Below are 25,478 nucleotides of genomic sequence, written 5' to 3' on the forward strand. Positions count from 1 at the left end.
TGTTGTTGTTTTAAAGTAGTTTTTTTTAACAATCACTTCATGTGTTATTGGGAAAAAGAGGGCTAAGATAGCTAACTTCTGAGCATCATTGCAGCAGCCCTGGGTTAATAACCACAAGTGGGAAAAGCCTGTGGCACTCTGGGCCTGTCTGCCACCTGGCATGCGGTACACATGCTCGCACTCCATCATTGGGACCACACAGTCCACACATCCTTCGTTGTTCTGCTTACCTGCTGCATCTTTGAAGGGATGTCTACTAAGCTGAATCTCATAACCGTTATACAGTACTATCAACCCCCCACTGACAAAGGGTAATATGTCAACATCACTAGAGGAAATGCAAATCAATGAGGCACTATTATGGCTTAGAATTTGTGTTCCTTTGGAAAATGGTTCCCTACCTATCATTGTGTGCCTTCACAGCATGCATGCTGCCTTTATGGTTCGTTTCAGGAGAATCATGAAGCTGGGCTTGTCGAGGCACTCCTGGGCAAAGATGTGGAAGCAACCTGATGGCATGTCATTAGAGTACTGAACTGTATTAAAAGTAGTGATTCTTCCTGCATCTGCAACACAACTTGCTGTCAGGGAGAGGATGGGAAGAAATTGACACATTATGTCAGGATTGAGGTAGGGGAATATAATAAATATATAAATATTTGAAAACATTAGAAACTTTTCTGACTTACATTTGGTTGATTCCATCAGTTGGTTAAGATGTTATTAGGAAAAAGATGTGAAATTTGAGTGATGTCAATTGGTAAGGGTATTGGTAGTGCTTGTAGAAACATATCTGAGGTGAAGAAGATGATAACATGACAATGAAATACACAAACTCAAACTTCAGGAATGTAAAATATAGTCAAATTCTTGGTTCTACCTCAGGTGTTTTTAAAATAATGTCTAGAGCTGTTTGTGAGTGCACAGCCATCTCTACTGTGAACTGTCTTGGTTGGTGTGTCTGTTGAATCCTAGAATTGTGGCAACTCCAGGAAAATATGAAGCTGCCCTGGAATGGGAATGGAATCATTATAGTAACATAATTTATGTATTTGATAGAAACTGTACAGTATGTTGCATTTTTTTTAGTTAATGGAATATATCTGAATCCACTCCAGACTGCATAATCTCAGAGTTAATCCCCACAAAAGAACTGGTGGTGTTCACATCCAAGCTTGATGTTCAGCAAAATACAGAAATACACAAGTTAACGATTATGGACACACATACAATGTGAAATACACAGAACTTCTGTCCATCTTAGGGCATCATATATGCCACATGAATAGTACTAAAATATGCAATACATCATTGATATATATATATTTCATGCACCTTATAGTACCATCAGTTGAGAGATGGACACAGGAGTTGAACTAGCAGCCTAGACTGGTATCTCCTGTAGGGGGCGGTATAACCTTAGCTTGAGTTACAGTAGTGGAAGGCAGAGAGATTGTCATGAAATTCAGGAAGAATCATAAGCTGTCAGATTAATTGTTTGAGTAAAGGCCCAGGCAGAGTAAAGGCCCATCTCCAAGGGTAGCCCGATAGAAGTTGGGACAATGACCCTCATCTCTGTTAGTGGGACAGCTTTAGACCACTGAGCTGTTGTTCCAGCTTGCAGCAATGCTAAGGTCCTCCAAATCTCTTGACACAGGCTCCTTAACAATCTACACAATAAAAATGGATGTTCTTCCCAGGGTACATTTTTATTCCAATATGTTGCCAATCTCACCTCCCAAGGGTTACTGGGACAAGATCCATAGTCTTATATCAACATTTATTTGGAAAGGCAAGCGCCCTCGCTTAAAACTATCCACTCTACAGCGCAGCAGACTGGATGGAGGTCTAGCTGTCCCCAATTTTAAAATGTATTTTTGGGCGTATGTGCTGCGCCCTTTATGAACCTGGTTAGATTGTAATGCATCGGTTTCATGGCGAGCGATAGAGGAAAATGTGGCTTCCCCTCACCGCTTACAGGACTTAGTGTACTCAGGTCTATCTACTAAACAATCCAAATCTAAGCTGGGCCCTATAATGTCCTCTCTTTTATCAGTATGGCTGGCTGTCGAGAAGGCTACTCACTCTCAGTTAAAGTGGCACACCCATACTCCTATCTTCCACAATTTCGCTCTTCTAACCGGAAAAGTTCCCTTTTCATATCCCCAATGGAGTGATAAAGGTATACTATACAGTACATGTTCTTTCTGACATTTCTAATGATGAGGGTCTTAGAATGTTTAATGATCTGCGTATGACCTACAATTTACCAGGGTTCTCGTTTTTTCTTTACCTGCAACTTAGATCTTCCATGCGTGCATATGGTGTTCCCTGGGGACAATCTCTATATACCCATGAGCTTCACACGATGTTAGATGTGGGAGTACAGACAAGGGGTTTAGTCTCTAAATTATACACTCATTTACTAGAAGCTTCCTGTAAACCTCTTGCTGTTCACCAGGTATGGGAGAGAGACCTTGATTTTTCTGATGGGGATATTGATAGGATGACTGTTTGGGACAATCTGGATATCACATCTAAAAATCCTAATCATAAGCTTATTCACTTTAACTTCTTACACAGGTTATACCTCACTCCGAGAAGACGCCACCTCATGAAAATCATACCCTCCTCAATTTGTGATCTGTGTTCACTCGGTCATGTGGGCTCCTTTTTACACATGTACTGGGAATGTCCTGGGGTGGCGGCATTTTGGAAACTAATATCATCCACTTTATCTAATCTATTGGGGATCCATATACCTTGTTGTCCGAGATTATTGATTTTGAATGATACTTCATCATTGGATCTGTCAGCTTCCATGTTTCGTGTTTTATTTGCTGGTCTTACCGCAGCCAAAAAGATGTTAGCATTACGATGGAATCCTCCACATACTCTTACGCGTAAACAATGGCTGCTGTCTTTCCTGGACATACTATACATGGAACAATCTATAGCCAGAATACATGGAGCTAAAGAAAGGACAATTCAAACATGGACCTCTGCAATACATAAGATAAAAGAGTTGATGGAGTGACTGTGTTTGTAGGCTGTGTTGTATGTGAATGTAACCTGTAATTGTTGTATTATTATGATTGTATGATATACCAAATATAGTGTAATGAAGAACTATGGGGGGGGGGGGGGGGAAGGGATGTTATCGCCATGGGGGGGGGGGGGGGGGGGGGTGGGGGGGGGTTACTCATGTGTTTATAGTGTGTGTGTGTGTGTGTGGGGGGGGTAAGATAAGAAAAAAAAATCAGGACAGACACTTATTTTGTTTGGTGTAATAATGTGAGTTTTTCATGTGTACTGTTTTGCAATAAATAATTGATTACAAAAAAAAACTATCTACACAATACATTATGGAACTCTCAATGTACATCTGATTCAGACGACAATATTATGTAATAGTATGTAGCCTACAAATCCTTCCAAATTTACCTCAAGTAAACCTCCTAGTTTTCTTATCCAATTTGGTATAGAACATGTCCAAAAAGCTTCACATACACATATGCCATGGTTTTCCTCGAAATAACACTTCTCCATCTGCGCAACTGTTCGAAACTATGAACATAATGCCCAATTGTTTGGCAATGTTTATAACACATGTTTATAACACATATTCATTCATGAGAACACCAGATCAGGTCCTTACCATTTTCAAAATGTTGTGAGGAGAAGGTGTGAGATGTGAGAAGGTGTGAGATGTGAGAAGGTGTGAGATGTGAGAAGGTGTGAGATGTGAGAAGGTGTGAGATGTGAGAAGTGAGAAGGTGTGAGATGTGAGAAGGTGTGAGATGTGAGAAGGTGTGAGATGTGAGATGTGAGAAGTGAGAAGGTGTGAGATGTGAGAAGGTGTGAGATGTGAGAAGTGAGAAGGTGTGAGATGTGAGAAGGTGTGAGATGTGAGAAGGTGTGAGATGTGAGAAGGTGTGAGATGTGAGAAGTTGTGAGATGTGAGAAGGTGTGAGATGTGAGAAGTGAGAAGGTGTGAGATGTGAGAAGGTGTGAGATGTGAGAAGGCGTGAGATGTGAGAAGGTGTGAGATGTGAGAAGGTGTGAGATGTGAGAAGGTGTGAGATGTGAGAAGGTGTGAGATGTGAGAAGGCGTGAGATGTGAGAAGGTGTGAGACTGGTCATTTCTCCTCAACATTACATTCTCAATGCCTTCTGCATGTATACCAATCTAAGTGAAAAATGTCATACAATAAACCAGACAAACATCACACTGGATACAAGAAATCTGTTAACAGAAACATTCTTGGCAATGCAATGTTACCTCTAGTGCGTCCACAGTCTTGCCTTGAAGGTAGGCCTGAACTGTGCTAATGAGTGCCCTGGGTAAAGAACTAGAGGCACTGTTCAGAAGATACACACTGTTTAGAAGATACACACTGATCTGCTCCTGTCTTTGTTTTGTCTGCAGAGAGACAGACAGAGAGAGACAACAAAAACAAAAAACAAATTCCACGAGGTAAATAATGAAAAAGAAATGTGGTCTTTATTGTGAATCCAACGCAAAGCCCAAACAATTCCTGTGAATCATCTGAAGTGGTAGATGTCACACATTTGTACTGGTCGATGTGGAATGCTTTGCTGTATCTCCAAGCTCAACTTCTCAAGTTTGAGGCTGAGATGTTTGAGGCTGAGAAGTTTCACAGCGGTAGCACAATCAATGGATCTGCATTAAGATGAACAGGATTATCAAATACAATTCCATACAGATGTCACCAGTAGGGGGGGGGCGAGAGAGGGAACAGACAGGACTAATCCTAGACACCAAAAACACGGCTCTGTCTCCCTCTTCCGTCCCCCTCCAGGTTCGAGATCCCCCACGTTCACAGACAAGACACAAGACAAAGAATACCTTTAAAAACAATCTTTATTAAATGTTCTAAAATCCAAAATTCATGTAAGGGGGCACTGATGAGAAGGCAGGGGTAATGCAGGGCTTCAGAAACTACCTTGATTTTTGTCCCACACAACCAACCCGCCACTGTCTATCGTCCACTCGACCCCAGTTCCTCCAATTATAAATAGACACACTCAGCCGCACTGCAAAACGTGAACTAAGAGATCAAACTATCACACACTCAAGCTGAATCATGAGATCACTACACAGCAGAAATACCCCTTCCACACAGTAGGGCAAACCGAAAAGCACACACGATTGCACTCAGCAAATTTAGGTTGCACACGTGATGGAGGATACTGGTGGCATCCACAGGACAGCATGAGGGTTCCAGCCTCAGGGCTAAGCCAAATGTCAGTTACCAGCCCTCCTATAGTCCCCCCCCCCTGTTCCCCAACAGTCCCCAATAAATACTAAATGCTAATCATATACAAATGGCAGTACACACACTATACAAATGAACTAAAGGTTTTAAGAGAAGTATTTAGTTCGTACGTCCAGCCCCCCGCCAGGGAGCGTCCTCCCTCTCACTCAGGGGGGGGGGCCGGAAAATCCAACACAGGCACCGCTGGACTGGCCATACAATCTTTCTGCCCGCTGGCAGATGGGCCGCGCTAGTTTTGGGCCGGTCGGGCCGCCTGACCCCCCCCCCCCCCCCCCCCCCCCCAAAAAAAAAAAAAAAAAAAAAAAAAAACTAGCTCGGCCCAAAATAGCGCGGCATCAACTAACACTGAATCAAGCGGCGGCCCCCGTTTATACTAACACATGGGCTGGCCCAATCACATGCTTAGGCCCTGCTGTCCATCGGCCCCCTCCCCCACTCTGATCCCTCGGCCGACAACCCAAGTACAGTGTCATAGATAGATAGATAGACTTTATTTGTCATTGCTACAGTACAGGTACCAAACAACGAAATTTAGGAGGGGAGGCTCCCCTGGTGTTTAGGAAAGGAAAAAGAAACACATTTTAGAAAAAGCATAGATGCATAAAATCACAAGAAGGTAAGGAGCTGGTTTACATCAATAAAGGCTATGTACACAATCCACTGTACTATACTGCACAGATAGTCAACTAGGGTTGTCATATTGCACAAGAAAGTCTTTTTTCACATTATTTTAAAGTGTCACAGTTTGCAGGCTTGAAAATGTACATGTTTGTGCCTCAGCACTAGCTGCCATACAATCCATCCGGACTGTCCTGGGCCCAGAACGTAGGCCTTTTCTGTGTTCAGGGCCTTGACGGCCCTGTGGTAGAAGCTGTTCTTCAGTCTGTTTGTCTTAGCGGCCGGGGTCCTGTACCTCCTGTTCGAGGGCAGCTTGACAAAGTGTTCGTGCCCAGGGTGGGTCGGGTCCTTGGAGATCTTGGAGGCCCTCCTGAGACAGCGTGTTTTGTACAGCTCCTCCAGAGAGGGGAGGGGGGCGCCGGTGATCTTCTGTGCTGTTCTCACGACTCTCTGTAGCTCGTTTCTCTCCGCTGTTGTGCAGCTGTGGAACCAGTTGGAGATGCCGAAGGTGAGGATGCTCTCCACTGCGCCGTGGTAGAAGGCCACCAGTATCTCCTTCTTGTTGTGTTGTTTCCTGAGGCATCTCAGGGTGTATAGCCGCTGTTGTGCCCTCTTGATGGTGCCTTTAGTGTTGTCCTTCCAGGCCAGGTCATCCCGCATGTTGTGTCCCAGGAATCGGAGGGTTGAGACTATCTCCACGCTCTCTCCGTCGATGAGCAGGGGCAGGATCTCGGACTTTTTCCTCCTGAAGTCTACGATGAATTCCTGGGTCTTTGACTTGTTTAGCAGCAGGTTGTTAACCTTGCACAGCTTGCTCAATTGCTCTACCTCATGTTCGTAGATAAGATAGTGAAAGGGGGTGCCCAGAAAATTAGGGAGAAAAAAAGTAAGAAGCTAGCAGAGGATGCCTCAAAATGTCAGAAACTGACAGATATGTTCTCTGCATCGACTGTGGGGGCTAGGCCTACTACAGCTGCGGCTGCCACAGCAACATCTTTACCGCTAACTAACGTTAGCACTGATGTGCCGTTAGCAATTGAGGAGGAGACAGAGGACACAGCTAGAGAGGTAAGCAATGTTGTTACTTGGTTTTACAAAAGCAAAGTTATGTTAGTCGCTTGCATTGGCCAGATTAAGGGAGCAGCAGCAGAGAATGTCTTATGACTTATGCTAACCCGTACAGGCAGCATGATTGCATTGCGCTTCACCAGGACTTGGCTGGAATTCATGCACACACAATGATCTCTCTCGTGGTGTAACGTTAGTGCTGCTTGGCTGTGGACTCTATAGCTAACGTTAGATGGGGGTGTTCTGCATTTTGTTGCTAGCTAGCAAGTTGAGGTATCACTGTCACTGACATAAATGCAATACCAACAATGGGTGTTAATAATACTTTTTATTTGGGAAAAAAAGATATAAAAAAAAAATCTACACTAGCCTAGTTCAGAACTAATGAATGATTTTTATTGCATGGAGAAATAAAACTCATGCAGTCTGCAACCCAATAATGTTGTCTTGCAACCTTCCATTTGAAATGACTGGGCTTCTGGTGTAACATAATGCAATCATGCAGCCTGTGTGTACATGTAAATGAGAACTTTGCTGATTTTGACAACCAGTTAGTTTACTTCTCTGTCCATGTCTTGTTGAACCAGGTTGAGCTGCTGCTGCCCTCCCCAGAAAAGCAGAGTGTCAGGGAAAGAGAGGAAAAGGAGAGAGAAAAAGATGAAACAGAGGAAACAGAGTGCCACGTTCAGGACTTCAATTACTTTGCCTGTCCTGAGCCTTCCATGCTAGATCACTTTTTAGATTAGGTCGATAGATTTTTAGATTATTAGTCTTTCAGACTGCCAGCATGTTGATCGGCGGTGTCGGACCGATTGTGTTGGGCCGGTCTGAGCCACATGGCAGGGCCTAATTTTTGTCCCAGTCCAGCCCTGAACACAGTACTGGGGGAGCAAGGATACTCAACTGGCTTGTTTGATCAGTCTCAGTGGTTCTCCGAGTCCTCCGTTATAATCCAACCATATAATCCACAACGAGAGGGTCTCGTGTGTCGGGCGTTTCGATGATAGCGTCATTAGCCGCTGCTAATTGGAGAGAGACAGACTCCACGCATACTCAGACACGTTCCATTCACACAAACGCGCTCACTCACACACACCCCATTCTCATACACGCGACACAGATTGACAGATATGCAGCACACAATATACTGTAGAGTAGATTGAGTGAACTTTCACAATTTTATCTAGAGGGCAAGGGCATTCTCCTCTCGTCCAATCATAATGTAAAACCCCGCTCAATTAAACATCCTTACAGGAAAAATGACCAATCAGAAAATATATTTTTTCTTTCTTGCAAAGCGAATATTGCATTGGTGCATGAAATGTGCCATACAAATAGGGTTTAGTTTGATTTGATTACAGCAGCTGTGGCTCACAGTTTGTAGTTGTCTGGAGTTGTGCTTCTGGACAGGCCACTAAGGAATAGACAAAGCAGGAGAGTTGTATATTATTTTCCCGTCACAGCACCTGTGTTACTGTTGTAATCACAACCATGGACGGCTTTGCCTCAAATAGAACCACAGAGGCCAATATGCGAATCTCTGACTGATGGCGTGGTCCATAATAATGCCCAGAACCACTTTCTGAACCTGAAAGAGATGTGACATCCTTCTAAATGAGAAACGTGGAGAAAATGAATTTTTACGATGGATGGTTTGGAGATTATTTGCTGGGAGCCAGACTGTCGGTGGAAGGTGGGTGTCGGGACTGATTACGGACAGGTGTCAGTAATCAGCCTCAGCATCCAGCCGGTCTTTTTAACTTGTGTGTGTTTGTTCCCCCTGGCAGTGAACGGGAGAGTACGTGCCAGGAGAGCGAGTACTTGCTGAGGAGAGCGAAACCATATTGAGCGAGCGAGCGAACCAAGTCCCGAAAGGGCGTGTCATTCTTTTCAAACTGTGGGAGGGATCAAACTACCATCCGGACAGAAGTTACCACCACTGAGGGGCTACATGGATGACATCACCAGCCTCCTTCAGACAGCACCATGTACATCCAGATTGCTAAAAAGGATGGACGAGCTAATGTCCTGGACAAGAATGAAAATCAAGCCTGCCAAGTCCCGCAGCCTGTCTCTCAGGAGGGGAGTCAGAAACAACGGCACAATCTTCGTTGCAGGGGGCGAGAGAATTCCACTTTTGTCTGAGCATCCCATCAGAAGCCTGGGAAGACAGTACACAGCAGAGCTCTCCGACAAGCAAATGGGGAGAGCTGTATTGAAGCAGCTCTCAGAAGGCCTCGCAAGGATTGATCAAAGACAACTTTCGGGGAAGTACAAGGTGTGGATCCACCAGTTCACGCTCTACAGGAGGATAATGTGGCCGCTGAAAATGAGTGAGATTCCCTCATCCACAACAGGAAAGATGGATGGGAAAGCTAGGCTGGGGAGAAGCACCACATTTTTGGTCTAAGGCAAACAGGAGAGAAAGAAGATGGTGGTGTCAGAGGTGACAAGGATGGAGGAAGAACGCTATAAGATCAAGGCGGTGTCCCAGAGCCGACAAGGGAGCTGGACAACCTGGGAGGGGGTTGTCGACCGTCAGACTTGTGGAAGATGCCTCAAGCAAGGCTCGGGTTCCTCATCAGGTCAACCTATGACACGCTTCCCTGTCCTCGGAACCTCCACCAGTGGTTCGGAAATGAGGAAGTCTGCCCACTCTGCAACACTCCCAATGCTACCCTCCGCCACATCCTGTCAGGCTGTAAGATCGTGCTTTTGCAGGGGCGCTATAGATGGCGCCATGACCAAGTCCTGAGAAAGCTAGCCGAGGTGCTGGAGGGGCGCAGACAGGAAAGCAGGGGATGTTCAACAACAACGGAACACCACATCAACTTTGTCTGGGAGGGCGGAGGAAGAAGAAACACCAGGCCAAGAGAAACACCAAAGCTCTTTTCCTCTGACCAGGAGTGGAACATGAGAGTTGATCTTGGCAGGCAGCTCCAGTTCCCCAGCGAAATCACCATCACAACTCTCACAACTTTTGAGGCCGCTTTCGAACCGAAGAAGAACAAGTATTCAGATCTGGCTGCGGAGTGTAGGGAGGCTGGCTGGAGGACCACCATCTACCCAGTGGAGGTTGGATGCCGAGGCTTTGTGGGGCTGTCAACCACACGCCTACTGAGGGACACACGCGTGACAGGAGGAAAGCTCAAGAAGGCAACGAAAGAGCTGGCTGAAGAGGCGGAGAAGGGCAGCTTTTGGCTGTGGGGGAGGGAAAAGCTTTTGGCTGTGGAGGAGGGAAAGGTGTTGGGGAAAGAACATCTCACCCAGACTACAGCTGCAGGGGGTGACAGGGAGATGCACTTGCTTCTCCCCAGTCCTCTGTGTCGACCTCCCTCTGTGCCTAGAGTCTGCTACAATATGTCAGCACCAGTGGCGGCTGGCCGATAGAGGGCGCTGGGGCGCCGCCCCCACCTTCACTTCCTAGTTGCGATTTTTAAACGTTTTTTAAAAAAATAAACATTGTTTATTCACAAAATGCGGCTGATATTCTGTCGGCGCCTATCAGCATTAATTTAAAATCCTCCAATACAATAAACATTTTTATCTGTGTGTGTGTAAAATTCACTGTTAAAATACATAGGGGGAGGAGTCGGGGCGCCGGTCTATGCCAGGCCGAATACTTTTCGCTTACACGTGAGCTGTAGCAGCGCTCCAATTGGCTGTCTCTATTTCTTGGCCGGGGCGCAAAAATGTGCGTCCTGAATATCCAGTTGTATTGCAGACAATGCATTATGCTGAGGACTTCCGACTTCCGGTTTTCCGGACTTCCGGGCTTCCGGAGTATTTTAAATGAACATTCGTAATGTCTGTCTCTGATGTTCATGGTCAATTAAATCAGCCTATTTTGTGCAACTAATAATGTTCCCGCTAATGGGTTAACCGAGCAGCCTCGCACCTAACGTGGGGGCAAAAATAATCTATTGCCTCTAAAATCACCACGAACAGAACGGCGGAGGTACGGGTAAACACGGCTCATGTTCTGTCATCAAAGGTAAGAGTTTGTTTTCTTTAACTCAACTGATGCATTACCTTGCTGTTGTTGTTTACCGAATGCTCCATCTGACTGTCACACTGTGATTGTACTTGTGTAAACAGTAACACAGACGGGGTGAATTTCATGAATGAAAGTGAAAGTTCTGTCACAAAACGCCATTACGTATCCTCACACATGTTTAAGTGGGTATTGCGTGGGTAAAGTGAAATTACGTCTTTGTTTTGAGCGAGCGTGCACGTGGAAAAAAAAATCGTGCAAGCGGAAAAAAAAACGCGCGCAAGAGGACCCCCCCGCCACTAATGTGAAAAATCCTGGAGGAAACACTGCTGTGCCCCACCCAAATTTTTTTGCACCAGCCGCCACAGGTCAGCACCATTTCTATTCATCCTGCAAAACCTATTCACCACTAAGCCAAATGCTAACATGGCAAGCTTTAACACAACTAGGAAAATAATTTGGTCTTTTGATAATAGACGGCCCTGAGGAGAAGAAATACATACTTTATTAAGGTGAGTGAATTTGCTATTAAGGGTTAGGGTTTGCTATTAAGTATAAAAGGAGAATGCATGGGAACAATCAGAGTCATAATGGGCACACTTACAGCTACTATGGCCAGGGTATATGCTAGGGCTTCGACAAGGTGCAAAGCTGACACTATAACTTGTCCTTCATCATTCAGAGACAGTTCCTTCTTTATGACCACATCAACTATGAACTTGAAAGAGATGGTGATCCCAACAGCTGGCAATGCATCCAGTAATGCATCCAGTAATGCATCCAGTAACCACCAACCAACCAAACATAAAGTGATAAACCACTGAAAATGGGTCGTGGATGGGTCTTCCAGCACGACAATGACCCAAAACATACGGTCAATGCAACAAATGAGTGGCTGAAGAAGATGCACATTAAGGTCATGGAGTGGCCTAGCCAGTCTCCGGACTTTAATCCTATAGACAATCTGTGGAGGGAGCTGAAGCTTCGAGTTGCCAAGCGCCAGCCTCGATTTGGAGAGGATCTGCAAAGAGGAGTGGACTAAAATCCCTCCTGAGATGTGTGCAAACCTGGTGACCAACTACAAGAAACATCAGGGGCCTCATTTATAGAAAGTACTTAGATCAAATTTTGATCTTACCCGTGTCGTATGTAGAAAACCACATCAACGTAGTGATTTATACAATTTCAACGTGAGTCAATTTGACCGTGGAAATGATCGTAGCTCTACGTCGAGTATTGACCTTGCGTACGCACATTACCTACTGGTTATGCAGAGTTATTACAGGCATGTGAGCCAGTGTAATTCATGCAAGTGGCTCGTAATAAAATTAATGATGTTGTTATCAGCCGAGATTTTAAAAAAAATAAAAAAAATAAAATAAAATATAGCCCTTTTTCACCCAATTTGGTATCCAATTGAACCCAACCTAGCATCCAATTATCAAATCAAATCAAATCAAATCAAATTTTATTTGTATAGCGCATTTCTTACAAGATGCAACTCAATGCGCTTCACACAATGAAAATGTTCAGTCAATCAGTCAATCAATCAATCAATACTGACAGAGCCGCGAGCAGGCAAAAGTAAAAAACCTGTATACTATGTAGCCAGGAAAAATTCCCTTGCAGCCCTCTACCAATAGAGCGACTACTAGCCAGTTTGCTTACCAGTACCCAGCGGTCCCCCAGGGGAGGCCAAGGACCACCGGCACAAAGCAAGCAAGCAAGGGCAAAAACCTGTACACCATGTATCCAGGAAAAATTCCTTGCATATTATCGGCGTACACACTGTCCATAAATTTAGTGTTATATTTGCATCGTTCTGCATCCGGATGGTCACAGGTCCTGCCAAAAGAGAATCTTAGGCACAGTTATGATGCAACAACACAATAAAGACAATAAAGATGACAGCAATACAACCTGATGGTGGTCCTGGTACACCCTTGTACTGGTTCCAGTACTGCTCTAGGTGCTATTTGGAGCTGACAGTGCCTCATCAGCACCCGGGTCCATTTTCCTGTCAACACAAATCTCAAAACACGAGTATGGTGTAATGGCCTAGTGATCCTAGTTCTATAATGTCCAATGTCTCCCGTAGTATCAAAAGGCGACATTGAATAAGTAGGTTTTGAGGTCACGCTTAAAAATGTCCTGAGTTTTAGACAACCTCAGGCCCTCAGGTAGAGTGTTCCACAATCTAGGAGCATATATGCTAAAAGCTGATCCTCCAAATCTCTTTGTCCTAGCCTCTGGCACTATTAAAAGTTCCGTGCCACTAGACCGTAGGGGTCTAGCTGGTGTGTATCTTATGAGCATGTCCACCATGTAATTGGGTGCATCACAGTGAAGTGATTTATAAACTAGTAAAAGGATCTTAAAGTATATTCTATGACTGACAGGGAGCCAGTGTAGTGATCTCAAGACAGGTGTGATGTGCGCTCTTCGTTTGGTCCTAGTAAGGACACGAGCAGCAGCATTTTGAACCATTTGTAGTCTATTTATCTATATATTTTTTTGGGGAGACCTGTCAGGAGAGCATTACAGTAATCTAGCCTACTAGTAACAAACGCATGCATTAATTTTTCAGTGTCTGCCTGGGAGAGAAATGATTGTACCTTAGTGATGTTTCTTAGATGGTAGAAGGATGTTTTAATAGTATTATTAATATGAGTTTCAAAATTTAGATCTGAGTCAATTATGACACCAAGATTCCTGGCCTGACACTTAGTGTTAAGAGCTAGTGTTTTCAAGTGTGCAGATAATTTCTCTCTCCCAGTTTTCTCGCCAATGATCAATACCTCTGTCTTTTCTTGATTGAGTTGGAGAAAGTTTTGTGTCATCCAAATATTAATATCGGCAATACAATCTATCAGGTGGTCAATCATTTTGTAGTCGTTGGGAGTTACTGAGATATAAAGCTGAGTGTCGTCAGCATAGCTGTGGTAGTTAACGCTATGCTTCTTGATAACAGAACTGAGGGGTAGCATGTATAGGCTAAAGAGCAACGGTCCTAAAATGGACCCCTGGGGAACTCCACAGGTTGTGCTATAATTTTTTGACTTATGGTCACCAAGGGCTACAAAGTAGTCTCGGTCAGCCAGGTAAGTCCTGAACCAGTTCAAGACCGGACCTGAGAGGCCAACCCAGTTTTCAAGTCTCTCAATAAGTATGGAATGGTCTACCGTATCAAAGGCTGCACTTAAGTCTAAGAGTACAAGAATCGAGAGTTTTTTCGAGTCTGCATTTATCCTAAGGTCATTTGTTACCTTAAGCAAAGAGGTTTCTGTGCTGTGGTATGATCGGAAACCTGACTGAAGTGGGTCATACCTATTATTTAAGACTAAGAATTCATGAAGCTGTCTATACGCTGCCTTTTCTAAAATTTTGCTTAGAAAAGTGAGATTGGATATTGGTCTACAGTTTTTTGGATCAGAAGGATCTAGGTTACTTTTCTTCAGGGTGGGTCTAACCAGGGCAGTTTTAAGCGCCGCTGGAAATATCCCTTTAAGTAGGGAGTGATTTACAATGCCTAGTATGTCATCAGACACAGATTCAAAAATGTCCTTAAAAAAGGTGGTAGGAATAGGGTCAAGAGGACACGTAGACGGTTTAAGCTGTGACACAATTTTACCTAATGTTTCCGTACTAATCATGGTGAACATGCTCATAGTCATGTTCTGTGGTGGCGGATCTGTGGTGCTACACAAACCTAGTCTTTCCTGAGTAATACACATTCTAATATTTGTTATCTTATCCCTGAAGTGGGCTGCAAATTCCTCGCATTTGGTGACAGAGGCTGCGCCGTCTAGAGTTTTAGGAGCAGGGTTTACAAGGCAATCAATTGTCGAGAACAAGACCCTGGGGTTATTCTTGTTTGTAGATATTATCTTTGAGAAGTGATTTTTTCTAGCATTTCGCATTGCCAAGTTAAAGGCAGATAGATGTTCTTTAAAAATATTCTGATCAATCTGTAATTTGCTCTTTCTCCATCTGCGCTCAGCTTTCCTACATGTTCTCTTTAGGAGATTTATTTCACTGTTTCGCCATGGTGCTCTCCTCTTGGCTCCAACCTTTTTTAATTTGGTAGGTGCCAGGGAGTCTAGGGCCATTTTTACTTTATTGTTAAAGGTAATTACTAAGTCGTTTTCACACAACGTGGGAGTTGTGTAATTACTGTTCATTAAAGCTTTGAAATTCTCAGCCACTGCAGGGGTAAGATAACGTTTTTTAACAACACGTTCAGCATTGCTTTCAGCTTTGCGTGTTACAATGGTAAAGAAAATACAGAAATGGTCAGAGAGGGCCAGGTCGCTGATACCTGATATTGAGACCTCAAGACCCTTTGTAATCACAAGATCAAGGGTATGGCCATGATTGTGAGTGGGTTCATTGACATGTTGGACAAAATCCATAGATTCCAAGAGGTCAATAAACTCCCTAGCCCTCAAGTCAGCCCCATTATCAACATGAAAGTTAAAATCACCAGTGATAATAATCCTATCATAGTTGGGATGGATAATGGATAGGAACTCAGAGAAGTCAGGTAGGAAAGTAGGGGCTGGTTTCGGCGGCCTGTATACAGTTACCGTAAGAATAGGTGGTTGGCATGCCATAACTGTGGCATGATATTCAAAGGAGGAGAATATATCAAAGGATATGCTCCTGCAGTTTAGGTTATTTGAAGCTATGGTAGCTGTTCCTCCCCCCTTTTTTCCATTTCTGATTGATTGGAAAAAACTGTAGTTGGGGGGAGATGCCTCAATAAGGGCTGCTGCTCCATTTGTATCTAACCAGGTTTCTGTGAGTAGCATACAGTCGAGTTTTATATCACAAATGAGCTCATTTATGATAAAGTTTTTTTGTTCGATAGGGACCTGATATTCAAAATTGCCATGGAGATGTCATTTTGACACTGGGACTGACTCGAGGGCATACTTGGGTAATACATTTCTCAAATTTGCGCCATGTATTACCTTATTTGTGGTGGAGGGAGTCCGATGGGAGACAATAGTCTGGATGGCATGTTTGGTGTTAGAGGAAAGGATCGGACTCATCCCACATCAGCGTTGACAGGGCACCGGCCAGGTCCAGGGCTGGACAGCGAGGTCCATGGACATCGACAGCAGGCGGGCACCATACCTGTTTGGGTGAAACCTATCTCTCGCAAACAGCTCACTACGGTTAAAGAACGTGGTGAAATTGTCTATAAATGGGATTTGCATATGACAGCAGTATCCCTGTAGCCAAAGGTGAAGACTTCGAATTCTACTGTATTTGGTGTCGCCATACCTGGGACTCGGGAAGGGGCCCGAGATGATGCAGGTCTTACCTGTGCCCTTGACGGTGGCGATGAGGGCTCGGAAGTCCTCCTTCAGCTCCTCCGACCACTCCCGTCCGATGTCGTTGGCACCCACGTGGACGATGACGGAGGTGACCTGGGGGGGGGCATCCTCCACCAGCATCGGGACGACCGCGGCGACGTCCCTCACCGGGTGCGGGGGGGGGGGAGGAGACACGAACTGTAGTCTCCTCTGTTGGCGGCGTGATGGACCTGTAGGGGGCACAGGGTGGGAGAGGGGGAGAGAGAGAGGGAGGGGGGGGGTGCAGGCCCTGGCTCTCTTCGGCTTCGGTGTGGACTGGTGGCTCTGCAGCGCCTCGAAGCTGTTCCGCAGCAGGAGGGCCTCATGGGGGTTGGTGCGAGGGGAGTTGATGGTACGACTCCTCTTCCTGACGATGGTCCAAGTCCCTGGTGATGTAGGGACAGTGTGAGTTACACCTGGGATTGGGCTTACAGGTGGAGGTGGAGGCTTTGATGTTGATGTTGTGGTTTGTGTGCTTTCTATGTCTGTAATTATTGTTGTATGTAATGTGTCATAAAGTGCACTAAGATGCGACTCCCCTTGTCTGATCTGGTGGAGAGTTGAGATTCGTCCCTTCATCTCCTCAACCTGGAGGCTAAGCTCCAGGCAGCGCCGGCAGGCCATGAAAGAGAAAAGTGGTGTTATTTGCAGAGAGAGAGAAAAACAATTTGATTATGGTGAGCTAGGAGTATTACAGAGATATGTGATATAAGAGTATATAAGGTTGTTAGTAGTTCGGGGAGGTATCCCGATAGAAAAAAGCCCGTTTAACAAGTGTAAAGGTGGCTAGCTGGTTAGCCGCGGTAGCTAACTAATAACGCTGGTAATCCCGACTCAGCCTCCCGGCGTCGGATTCGGCGGAACGAGGTCCCGATGTTATATAGGATAGGAAAGCTATTTATATCCAAAAAATGCTTTCTCAATAGAGTTCGGTATAGATAGCAGTTTTTAAGATTCTAACGCTGTCGAGCTGCAACAGCAAAACAAACACTCGTCCAGGTTACATTCCCTTAACACCAGGGAGACACGAACTCCCCTGCCTTTATCCACTGCCTATTGCGTAGGATCCGCCGCACGACCCCGTGGCCGGCAGCCCCAGAGGAGATCGCCAGGCAGACTAGCTGACTGGCTCCTCGAGCTCAGCACCGTTATTCCGGCACCCCGGGGGCGCTGTTGCGCGACGGATCCTTGTCCGGAAATATTCCTATACCGCCCTCGGGAGCGGACGCTCAATATGCCGCTCCCTGTGTGTGCCCCGGCCATATCCGGATCTGGCGAGCTGGGATTCGATCCCAGTCCCCGGTGGGCAGCTTGCACTAGTGGCTAGTGCTTAGACCGCTACACCACCCCGGGGCCAGAGAAAATTTGTTTAATTCAAGATTTAAAAGGAACTGATGTTTATGTTTATTGTATTTCAGTCTTCCTTTATATCCCTCCGGAGCTGTCTATCTCCCCTTCAACATGTCTAGTGCGTTCCACAACGGACCTCGCCCGGCTACGCGCAAAATTATACTGGATTTTCTCCGGTGTCTGGGAGTTCGCAAAGGGAGTGAGCAGCCATATAAGAATAAGACCACCTGATAAGAATAAGACCATTATATTATTACAGTATAAGCAGTACTCTCTCGGGGGGAGAGAGGGGATGGCATCCCCCCTGAAATAAAAACAGTCAAAATCGTCCCCCTTCTAAAACGGCCATCCGCTCTTTCCATACTTTATGTCATTTTATCAATGAACGTGGTATTACCGCTATTTCAAGGTGCGCACACATGCAATGACATTTTTACTATGACACATTCTATGATAAAATCCACCACCTCCCCTGATTTTCTTTTACAACTTGAGTACTGAGTATAAGCATTTGCCTGGTTCGTTGTCATGATGATCAAATGTTACAAACGCAACTTACCGAGAAGCCACCCTTCTCTGCCCTCTCCCGCTTCCAGACGAACGCCTACCCTATATTAAAGCACTTGGCTTAATTCAGCCGCTATACAGTAGTCTCAACCCTCCGATTCCTGGGGGTGCACATACAGGATGACCTGTCCTGGAAGAACAACACAGCAGCCATCATCAAGAAGGCACAACAGCGGCTCTTCTTCCTGAGAGTCCTCAGGAAAGACCACATCGGACAGGAGATGCTGGTGGCCTTCTACCGCTGCGCAGTGGAGAGCATCCTCACCTACTGCATCTGCAACTGGTTCTCCAGCTGCACAGCCGCAGAGAGGAATGCGCTACAGAGAGTCGTGAGAACGGCCCAGAAGATCACCGGCGCCCCCCTCCCCTCTCTGGAAGAGCTGTACAACACACGCTGCCTCAGGAAGGCCTCCAAGATCTCCAGAGACCCATCCCACCCTGGGTACGAACACTTTGCTCGGCTGCCCTCGAACAGGCGGTACAGGACCATGTTCGCAAGGACAAACAGACTGAAGCTCAGCTTCTACCCCAGGGCCATTCAGGCCCTGAACACAGCAAAGACCTAGGTTCTGGGCCCTGGACAGTCTGGACGGATTGATGGCAGCTGCTGGATTGAAAATCAGGTGTAGTGCTGAGGCACAAATGTGTACATTTCAAGCCTGCAAACTGCGACACTTTAAATGAATGTGCAATAACACTATGTGCAATATGACAACCCTAGGGTACATAAGGTTGCAGAGAATAGGAAATGTTAGAATAGGTATAGCATAGCATAGAGTACAGCAATAGGTTAGAATAGGTATAGCATAGCATAGAGTACAGCACAGTGTTTTGTTTGTACAGTATAGTATAGTGGATAGTGTACATAGCCTTTATTTATGTAAACCAGCTCCTTTCCCTTCTTGTTTTTTTTAATTTTTTTTTTCTTTCCTAGCACCAGGGGAGCCCCCCCTCCCAAATTTCGTTGTTTGGTACCTGTACTATATCAATGACAATAAAGACCATTCATTCATATAATTGAGCCGCTATCACAGGGCGTTAATACAAACGTCATTCACCTGCGTTCCTTTTACCTGCGTTGGTATTTATAGAAGGAAGCACGTACGCAACTTTAAACTAGCGCAGCCCGTTGTATAAATAATGCTTACGTCCGTTTAGAAAAATTTGCTTACGTGAAAGTCAAAGATGACGTTCAAGTACTTTTTTTATAAATGTGGCCCCTGACCTCTGTGCTTGCCAACAAAGGTTTCTCCTCCAAGTTTTAAGTCATGTTTTGCTAGGGGATCAAATACTTATTTCCCTCGATCAAATGCAAATTGATTTATAACTTTTATATAATGTGTTTTTCTGGATTTTGTTTTTGATGTTCAGTCTCTCACTAACCTACCATTAAAATTATAGACTTCATTTCTTTGTAAGTGGGCAAATGAGAAATAGAACATTTTAATAGAGCATTTTCATGTAAATGTTTAATCACACTTGTGCCTAATATGAAATATGAAATATAGTATGTTTGACCTCTGACCTCTTGCAGCTGGTAGACACTCAGTGCTCTGAGAAGCTTTGCTGCAGGTACAAAGGGAGATTCTGGCCAGAGTCCATTTTGCTCCTGGATATTTGGACTCACCACCTGCACTGAAGGTTATGATGACATTTATGATGACATTGGTTTCTCTTGTTTTTAGAGAAAGCTTTTCCAGAATAAACAATGACAAATGAAAATGCACTGTATGGTGTAGTGAATGTTCATTCATTCATTAATTGGCTGACCTGCAATAGGTCTTAGGGGACACCTTGGTGATGTCAACACCAGAGCTTATCCTCACTCGAGCTCTTATCATGGAGTTCTCAGAACCACCAGACAGTAATATACCCTCATATGTGTACTTGTAGGTCCTGCTGCTGGCAAATATAATGTCTGTAAACAGGTACCTCAAAAGAGGCTCTCAGTCAAAGGCTTTTAGTAATAAAAAAATACATTTTACATTGACACTGTATTTCAAAGAGTTTGATCAGTGCTCACCATATTGTATCTGATGACATCCTAAAAGAAAGATGATAATGAAACATGTATTGAGCCAAATGTATATCAACAAGCAGCATAGGTCTACAATTACAACTAATTACGTGCAATGCTCACAATAATTACCAATATGATTCCTGCAAATGCTGCATTGACAATATTCTCCATTCATGGACAATACGCAAAATAGACTGTTGAATTGTTTATTGAGTACAATTCTAATTAGAAAATGAATTCCTGTGGCTGGAATCGTTATGAACACATTCACTGCTTTATCTCAGCCTTTTGCAGCAAGGTTTGTGTAGGTCACACTGATCAGGTAGTGTGTTTGTTTTATCTTGTTAAATAAATAATGTTCTTACTCTGATGCGGGACATTTTCGAAAACAATTGTGGCTGTTCATCACGACACCTAAAAATATTATATTACAATCGTATAACGTGTAAAAAAAAAAAAAAAAAAAAAACGCGGATTAAAACTGTCCTAGCTGGCTTTCTGTACTCGAGGGGATTTTATGGACAACATGAGCATGTGATGTGATTATTAAAGCCGATGGCAGTTTCATTTTCTCCAGTAACAATGTCAAAACTGTGGATGTGTTTGTGTCTGATGGCGGTTGACCTGCTGTATTGCAAGGCAGACGTGTGTCCATGCGAGACCGATGAGCTCTGTCAACAAATTCGCGAAGAAAAGGACTTCGAGGTATCTGCTAGTGTTTCCGTCTTCTACTTGAAAGTCACACCTAGCTGAACTTGTGACGTTATCCTACTTGATTGAAAACATTTGTTAGCCACCTGCAAGATAGTGAAAGTTTATTTATTGCCCACTTGTCACTGATCAGTGATCTTTCTACAGGTGTTTGTGTTTGATGTGGGCAAAAAAGCATGGAAGTCCTTTGATTGGAACAAAGTGACAACTGTGGCTGCGTTTGGGAAGTATGATGCGGAGCTCATGTGTTATGCCCATTCCAAAGGAGCACGGCTAGTCCTAAAAGGTAAACAGTACCTTCTCAACCCCAGAAAAGCCTCTTATAGAGTTACGGGACATGTGGGAACACGGTACATGTGGGAAAACTCAGGTTAGGGTTAGGTGCTAGGGTGACTTGGTACATGCTGGCATGTCTAACCCTAACCCTAATCCTACCCCTAACCCTAATCCTACCCCTAACCCTAACCCTACCCCTAACCCTAACAGTAGCACCCTAGCATCTAACCCTAACCCTAGTTTTCCCACATGTAGGGCCTAGCGTATTCCCACATGTAGCCTACCGTAACATAATAGGCTATATCTCATTCACTGAAGGAGCCATATTCAATTTCTTGCTAACTGTCAATTAAGTTGGAACAATTGAGCCATGTTGATGAATACATGAATCAAGTGCATAACTAACACCATCGTTTGGTATTCAGGTGATGTGCACCTCTCTGAAATAGTGGACCCTGCCAACAGGACAGCATGGATCACAGACAAAGTGAACTTGGCCAAGCAACAGTTTATGGATGGCATCAACATAGACATTGAGCAAGAGGTGGCGGAGGCCTCCCCAGAGTACTATGCTTTGACTGCACTCGTCCAAGAGACGACCCAGGCCTTTCACAGAGCCATCCCAGGCTCTCAGGTGAAACCATGTTATCATGATTTATCATGTTAATAATCATTGGATAGTCTGTTTTGGGGGGTTTGGGGACATGTAGGGAGAATTACCATGAGCAATTATGGTTGCTGTCTGCAACTCTCTTGGGTGACCGTGCTGACCCCCTAGTCAGCTGCTGGATCCCTACCTAGGATTGGGTATTGTTAGCATTGTATTGATGTCGGTACCAATTTGGTTGTTCTTAATGATTCGGTTCTTTAAAAGTTCCAAAATAAACCATATGGAATGCATTGGGGGTTCATATTGAACCTCCTCTTCTGTGGGGCTCGGTGATAAAGGGTTTGCTGGAGTGCATAGGTGAAAATAAAAAATTGAAAGTTAAAGCAGTTATAACTGCCAACATTAGCCTCAGCAGTAGGTGTTCATGTTGTTTGGAGTTTCTGACCTCAATTCACTTGAATGCCCTGAACTCGGAGATGCAAGAACACAGGTGGAAATTCTTGAGTTTTCGAGTTCACCATGAATGCACCATTATTCTCAGGTGTCATTTGACGTAGCCTGGTCGCCCAAGTGTATCGACAAGCGATGCTATGACTACGTTGCCATTGCCGAGTCCTGTGACCTGCTGTTTGTGATGTCATATGACGAGCAGAGCCAGATATGGGGGGACTGTGTTGCGATGGCTAATGCCCCATTCAACCAGACACTGACAGGTAAGGAATACAAACTCGTGAAGACAAACCAAATAAACAATTTGTAATGCAAAATCACTGCTCCCTACAGTAACTATCAGGTCTACTTCTCATACTGAACAACCTGTGTTATGTAGTACTGATCTTGCTTGATCTTTTACTACAGCGTATGACCAGTATTTGTCGATGAAGATAGATCCGAAAAAGCTTGTGATGGGATTGCCATGGTATGGCTATGATTACCCATGTCTCAACCTCTCCCAGGTAAATACTCCATAATTATGGTATGGTATATGGTATACTGGTATATGGTATACTTTCTAACATTACAGATGGACTCTGCCATGTGTGTTTTTGTCCTCTATTAGGAAGGGGTGTGCACTATAGCCAAGGTTCCTTTCCGGGGTGCCCCTTGCAGCGATGCAGCTGGACGTCAGATCCCTTTCAGTACTATGATGAAACAGGTCAACGACTCCATGTCTGGCAGGCTCTGGGACCCAATCCAGATGGCTCCCTATTACAACTACAAGGTATAAACAGCATTTCCAATTATCCACCTTTGTCCCTGAAGTATGCATTTCTCCACTACCACACATTAATTTAAAAGCATTGTAGTGGTGTTGATTACACCAATCCTATGTCTTGAATTGAACAAGTGTACAGAAAGTGTAATCTGGGTGAGAGCAAGTCTTTTTGTCTCTAACACAGGTAACAAAGTAACAAAGTACAACTCAACACAATGCTACCATTCCATTTCTTGGAAATGCTATTTGATTACAGCACCGTCAGCCTGAGCTTACACGGTCTGTTCACAACAAATTGCCCCTTCCAGACTATAAACCACTGTTGCTCCAGGTTGATCTTCCACCAAGGTTGCATGTCCACATTACACCAAAAGAGGGAGCTATTATTTTGAATGATTGTTTGCTAGCTTCTGCCTGTCCATTGTTTGTATTTGTATATGAAAATAACTGAAATATTGTCCACACAGGACCAAAAGGGACAGATCCATCAGGTCTGGTATGATGACCCAGAGAGCATTTCTCTGAAGGCATTCTATGTGCAAAACCAGGGTCTGAGGGGCATTGGCATGTGGAACGGCAACCTCTTGGACTACAGCAACAACCCGGTCGCCCAGCAGCAGAGTGCAGACATGTGGAATGTCCTCTTGGCACCCTATTGATGCCAACAAGTATAGTGCTGAGAGATTTACTGCCTCCCTCGTTCCCAAAGCTATTTGTTGCTAAGTCAATATAATCTTTTGTCTGAGGACAGATGGGGAAGGAGGAACAGTGATGTCTTCCTTTTGAATTCAGGGATGCATACTTGCACTTCAGACACATTGTGCATTATTTCCAATTGTACTTGGACATTCTTTCCAATTGTACAGGGTGAATGTGTTTCTTACCAAGGTGAAGCATACTGTTGAACATAAACTGTACTCTCCAAATGCTTGATTAACAAGCTCAGCATTGTAATACATTCCAAAGTGTACAAAACATGTGGTTTGTGGAATAACTTAATAAATACTTTGATAAACCAGTTTATGATTTAGAAATAAAATCAACTCTAAAACAAATGGGAAATGTCTTTTTAAAAACTCAACAGTAATAGTGAAAATACCACGGCTCATCCGTTATCAGCTGAGGTGCTGGAGCTGAAGAGTATCAAATCGAGTGAAAAAAGCAGCATCCGCACACTCAAATATGTGCAAAAAACATTATTTTATTGCAAGCTTTCTGTCTAGACCTAACCCTTTTATGCCTGAGGAAGGTCTACGACAGAAAGCTTGCAATAAAATAATCATTTTAGTGTGCAGATGCTGCTTTTTTCACTAAAAACTCAACCATGAAACAATTGGTTTGCAAAGCTAGTTATGAACTTTACATCTCGGATGCTACTATTGCTTTAAAAACATTCAAGCATTTAGCATGTTTGATAGCAGTATCAATACAGGGAAATGATACAATCAGATATTATCAATGCATCACCAAATAATACCATAGTTCACAAAACACAACAACGGCTCAGACCAAAATATGTGAATTCTGAACATAGTAAAACATTCTGAAAAATACATACAGTAGATTGGCTTTTTAATTAGGAAAATAGAAGGGCAGATCAGGTAGGGATGCCTTGAACATGTGTTCTGTCACATGCTGCTGCTCCGAAGCCTAGTGAGGCCATGTATCCAGAGAGAGACGACTGAGTCTTCTTCTGGGCTAATTCAGCCCTCAGGACCCGCAGTTCTGTGGCAGCCTGCTTCCTTAGCTAAAAATGATAACAAATCAGAGAAGCACATAAACACACCAGAAACATAAAACCCCTGTCTGTACACCTTTCCATCTCTTGGCAACACTGATTAAACTTACGCTGGAAGTTGTTCACTGAAATGTCTTAGAGCTCTCTAATGTGTATTAGCTATTCAAATAGTTCAGTGGCTGCAGCCTTTATTTCAGGCCAGCCTCTAAATGACAGTGCTGTAGTTTTTTCCCAGGCATAACTGATATAAGGACAGAAGGTTAACAAATGAGCAGAGAAAGCTGCTGGACGTTGTGGATACCTTGAACTCTGTGACAAGTTTCATCTTGGTATCATCCACCTTCCTCTTCAGGTTCTCAATCTCATGGCTCTCTGTCATTATCTGGATGATGAGCTCATTCTGAACACGAACATTAGATAATAATAAATAAACATTAGAACACAAACATTAGATAATAATAAATAAACATTAGAACATGAACATTAGATAATAAAGTGATTGAGTGTAAATAATACATGTGTCTTAAAATCCCATAGGGTATGACTACAAAATAAATCATTCATAAATTAATTGTGTGATCTACTGCAAGTCTTTGATTCCCTCTAGTGGACACTGACATTACAAATCAATATTTGTCCCTTGCCCCCAC

General features: G+C 44.1%; 3 protein-coding genes across 3 annotated transcripts in view; 1 reads left to right on the forward strand and 2 right to left on the reverse strand.

Annotated features, from left to right (window-relative positions):
- rpf1 (ribosome production factor 1 homolog) overlaps positions 1-25,478 on the reverse strand; it is a 288,578-nt gene that overhangs the window by 249,494 nt on the left and 13,606 nt on the right. The gene's annotated exons all lie outside the window — the stretch shown is intronic.
- ctbs (chitobiase, di-N-acetyl) lies at positions 20,796-24,135 on the forward strand. The gene is made up of 7 exons (XM_080544087.1): positions 20,796-20,982; positions 21,136-21,274; positions 21,690-21,898; positions 22,416-22,587; positions 22,733-22,830; positions 22,935-23,096; positions 23,558-24,135. Exons 1-7 carry the CDS (start codon positions 20,833-20,835, stop codon positions 23,747-23,749), a joined length of 1,122 nt encoding a protein of 373 aa, XP_080400213.1. The 5' UTR covers positions 20,796-20,832; the 3' UTR covers positions 23,750-24,135.
- spata1 (spermatogenesis associated 1) overlaps positions 24,688-25,478 on the reverse strand; it is a gene marked incomplete at both ends in the record, with an annotated part of 8,858 nt that continues 8,067 nt past the window's right edge. The window contains 2 exons of the mRNA XM_080527466.1: positions 24,688-24,837; positions 25,130-25,228. Of these exons, the coding sequence (XP_080383592.1) occupies positions 24,688-24,837; positions 25,130-25,228 (249 nt within the window). The remainder of the gene's footprint in view (positions 24,838-25,129; positions 25,229-25,478) is intronic.

Source organism: Nansenia antarctica (genome assembly GCF_963989245.1).
Source record: "Nansenia antarctica genome assembly, chromosome: 1".
Taxonomy (NCBI): Eukaryota; Metazoa; Chordata; class Actinopteri; order Argentiniformes; family Microstomatidae; genus Nansenia; species Nansenia antarctica.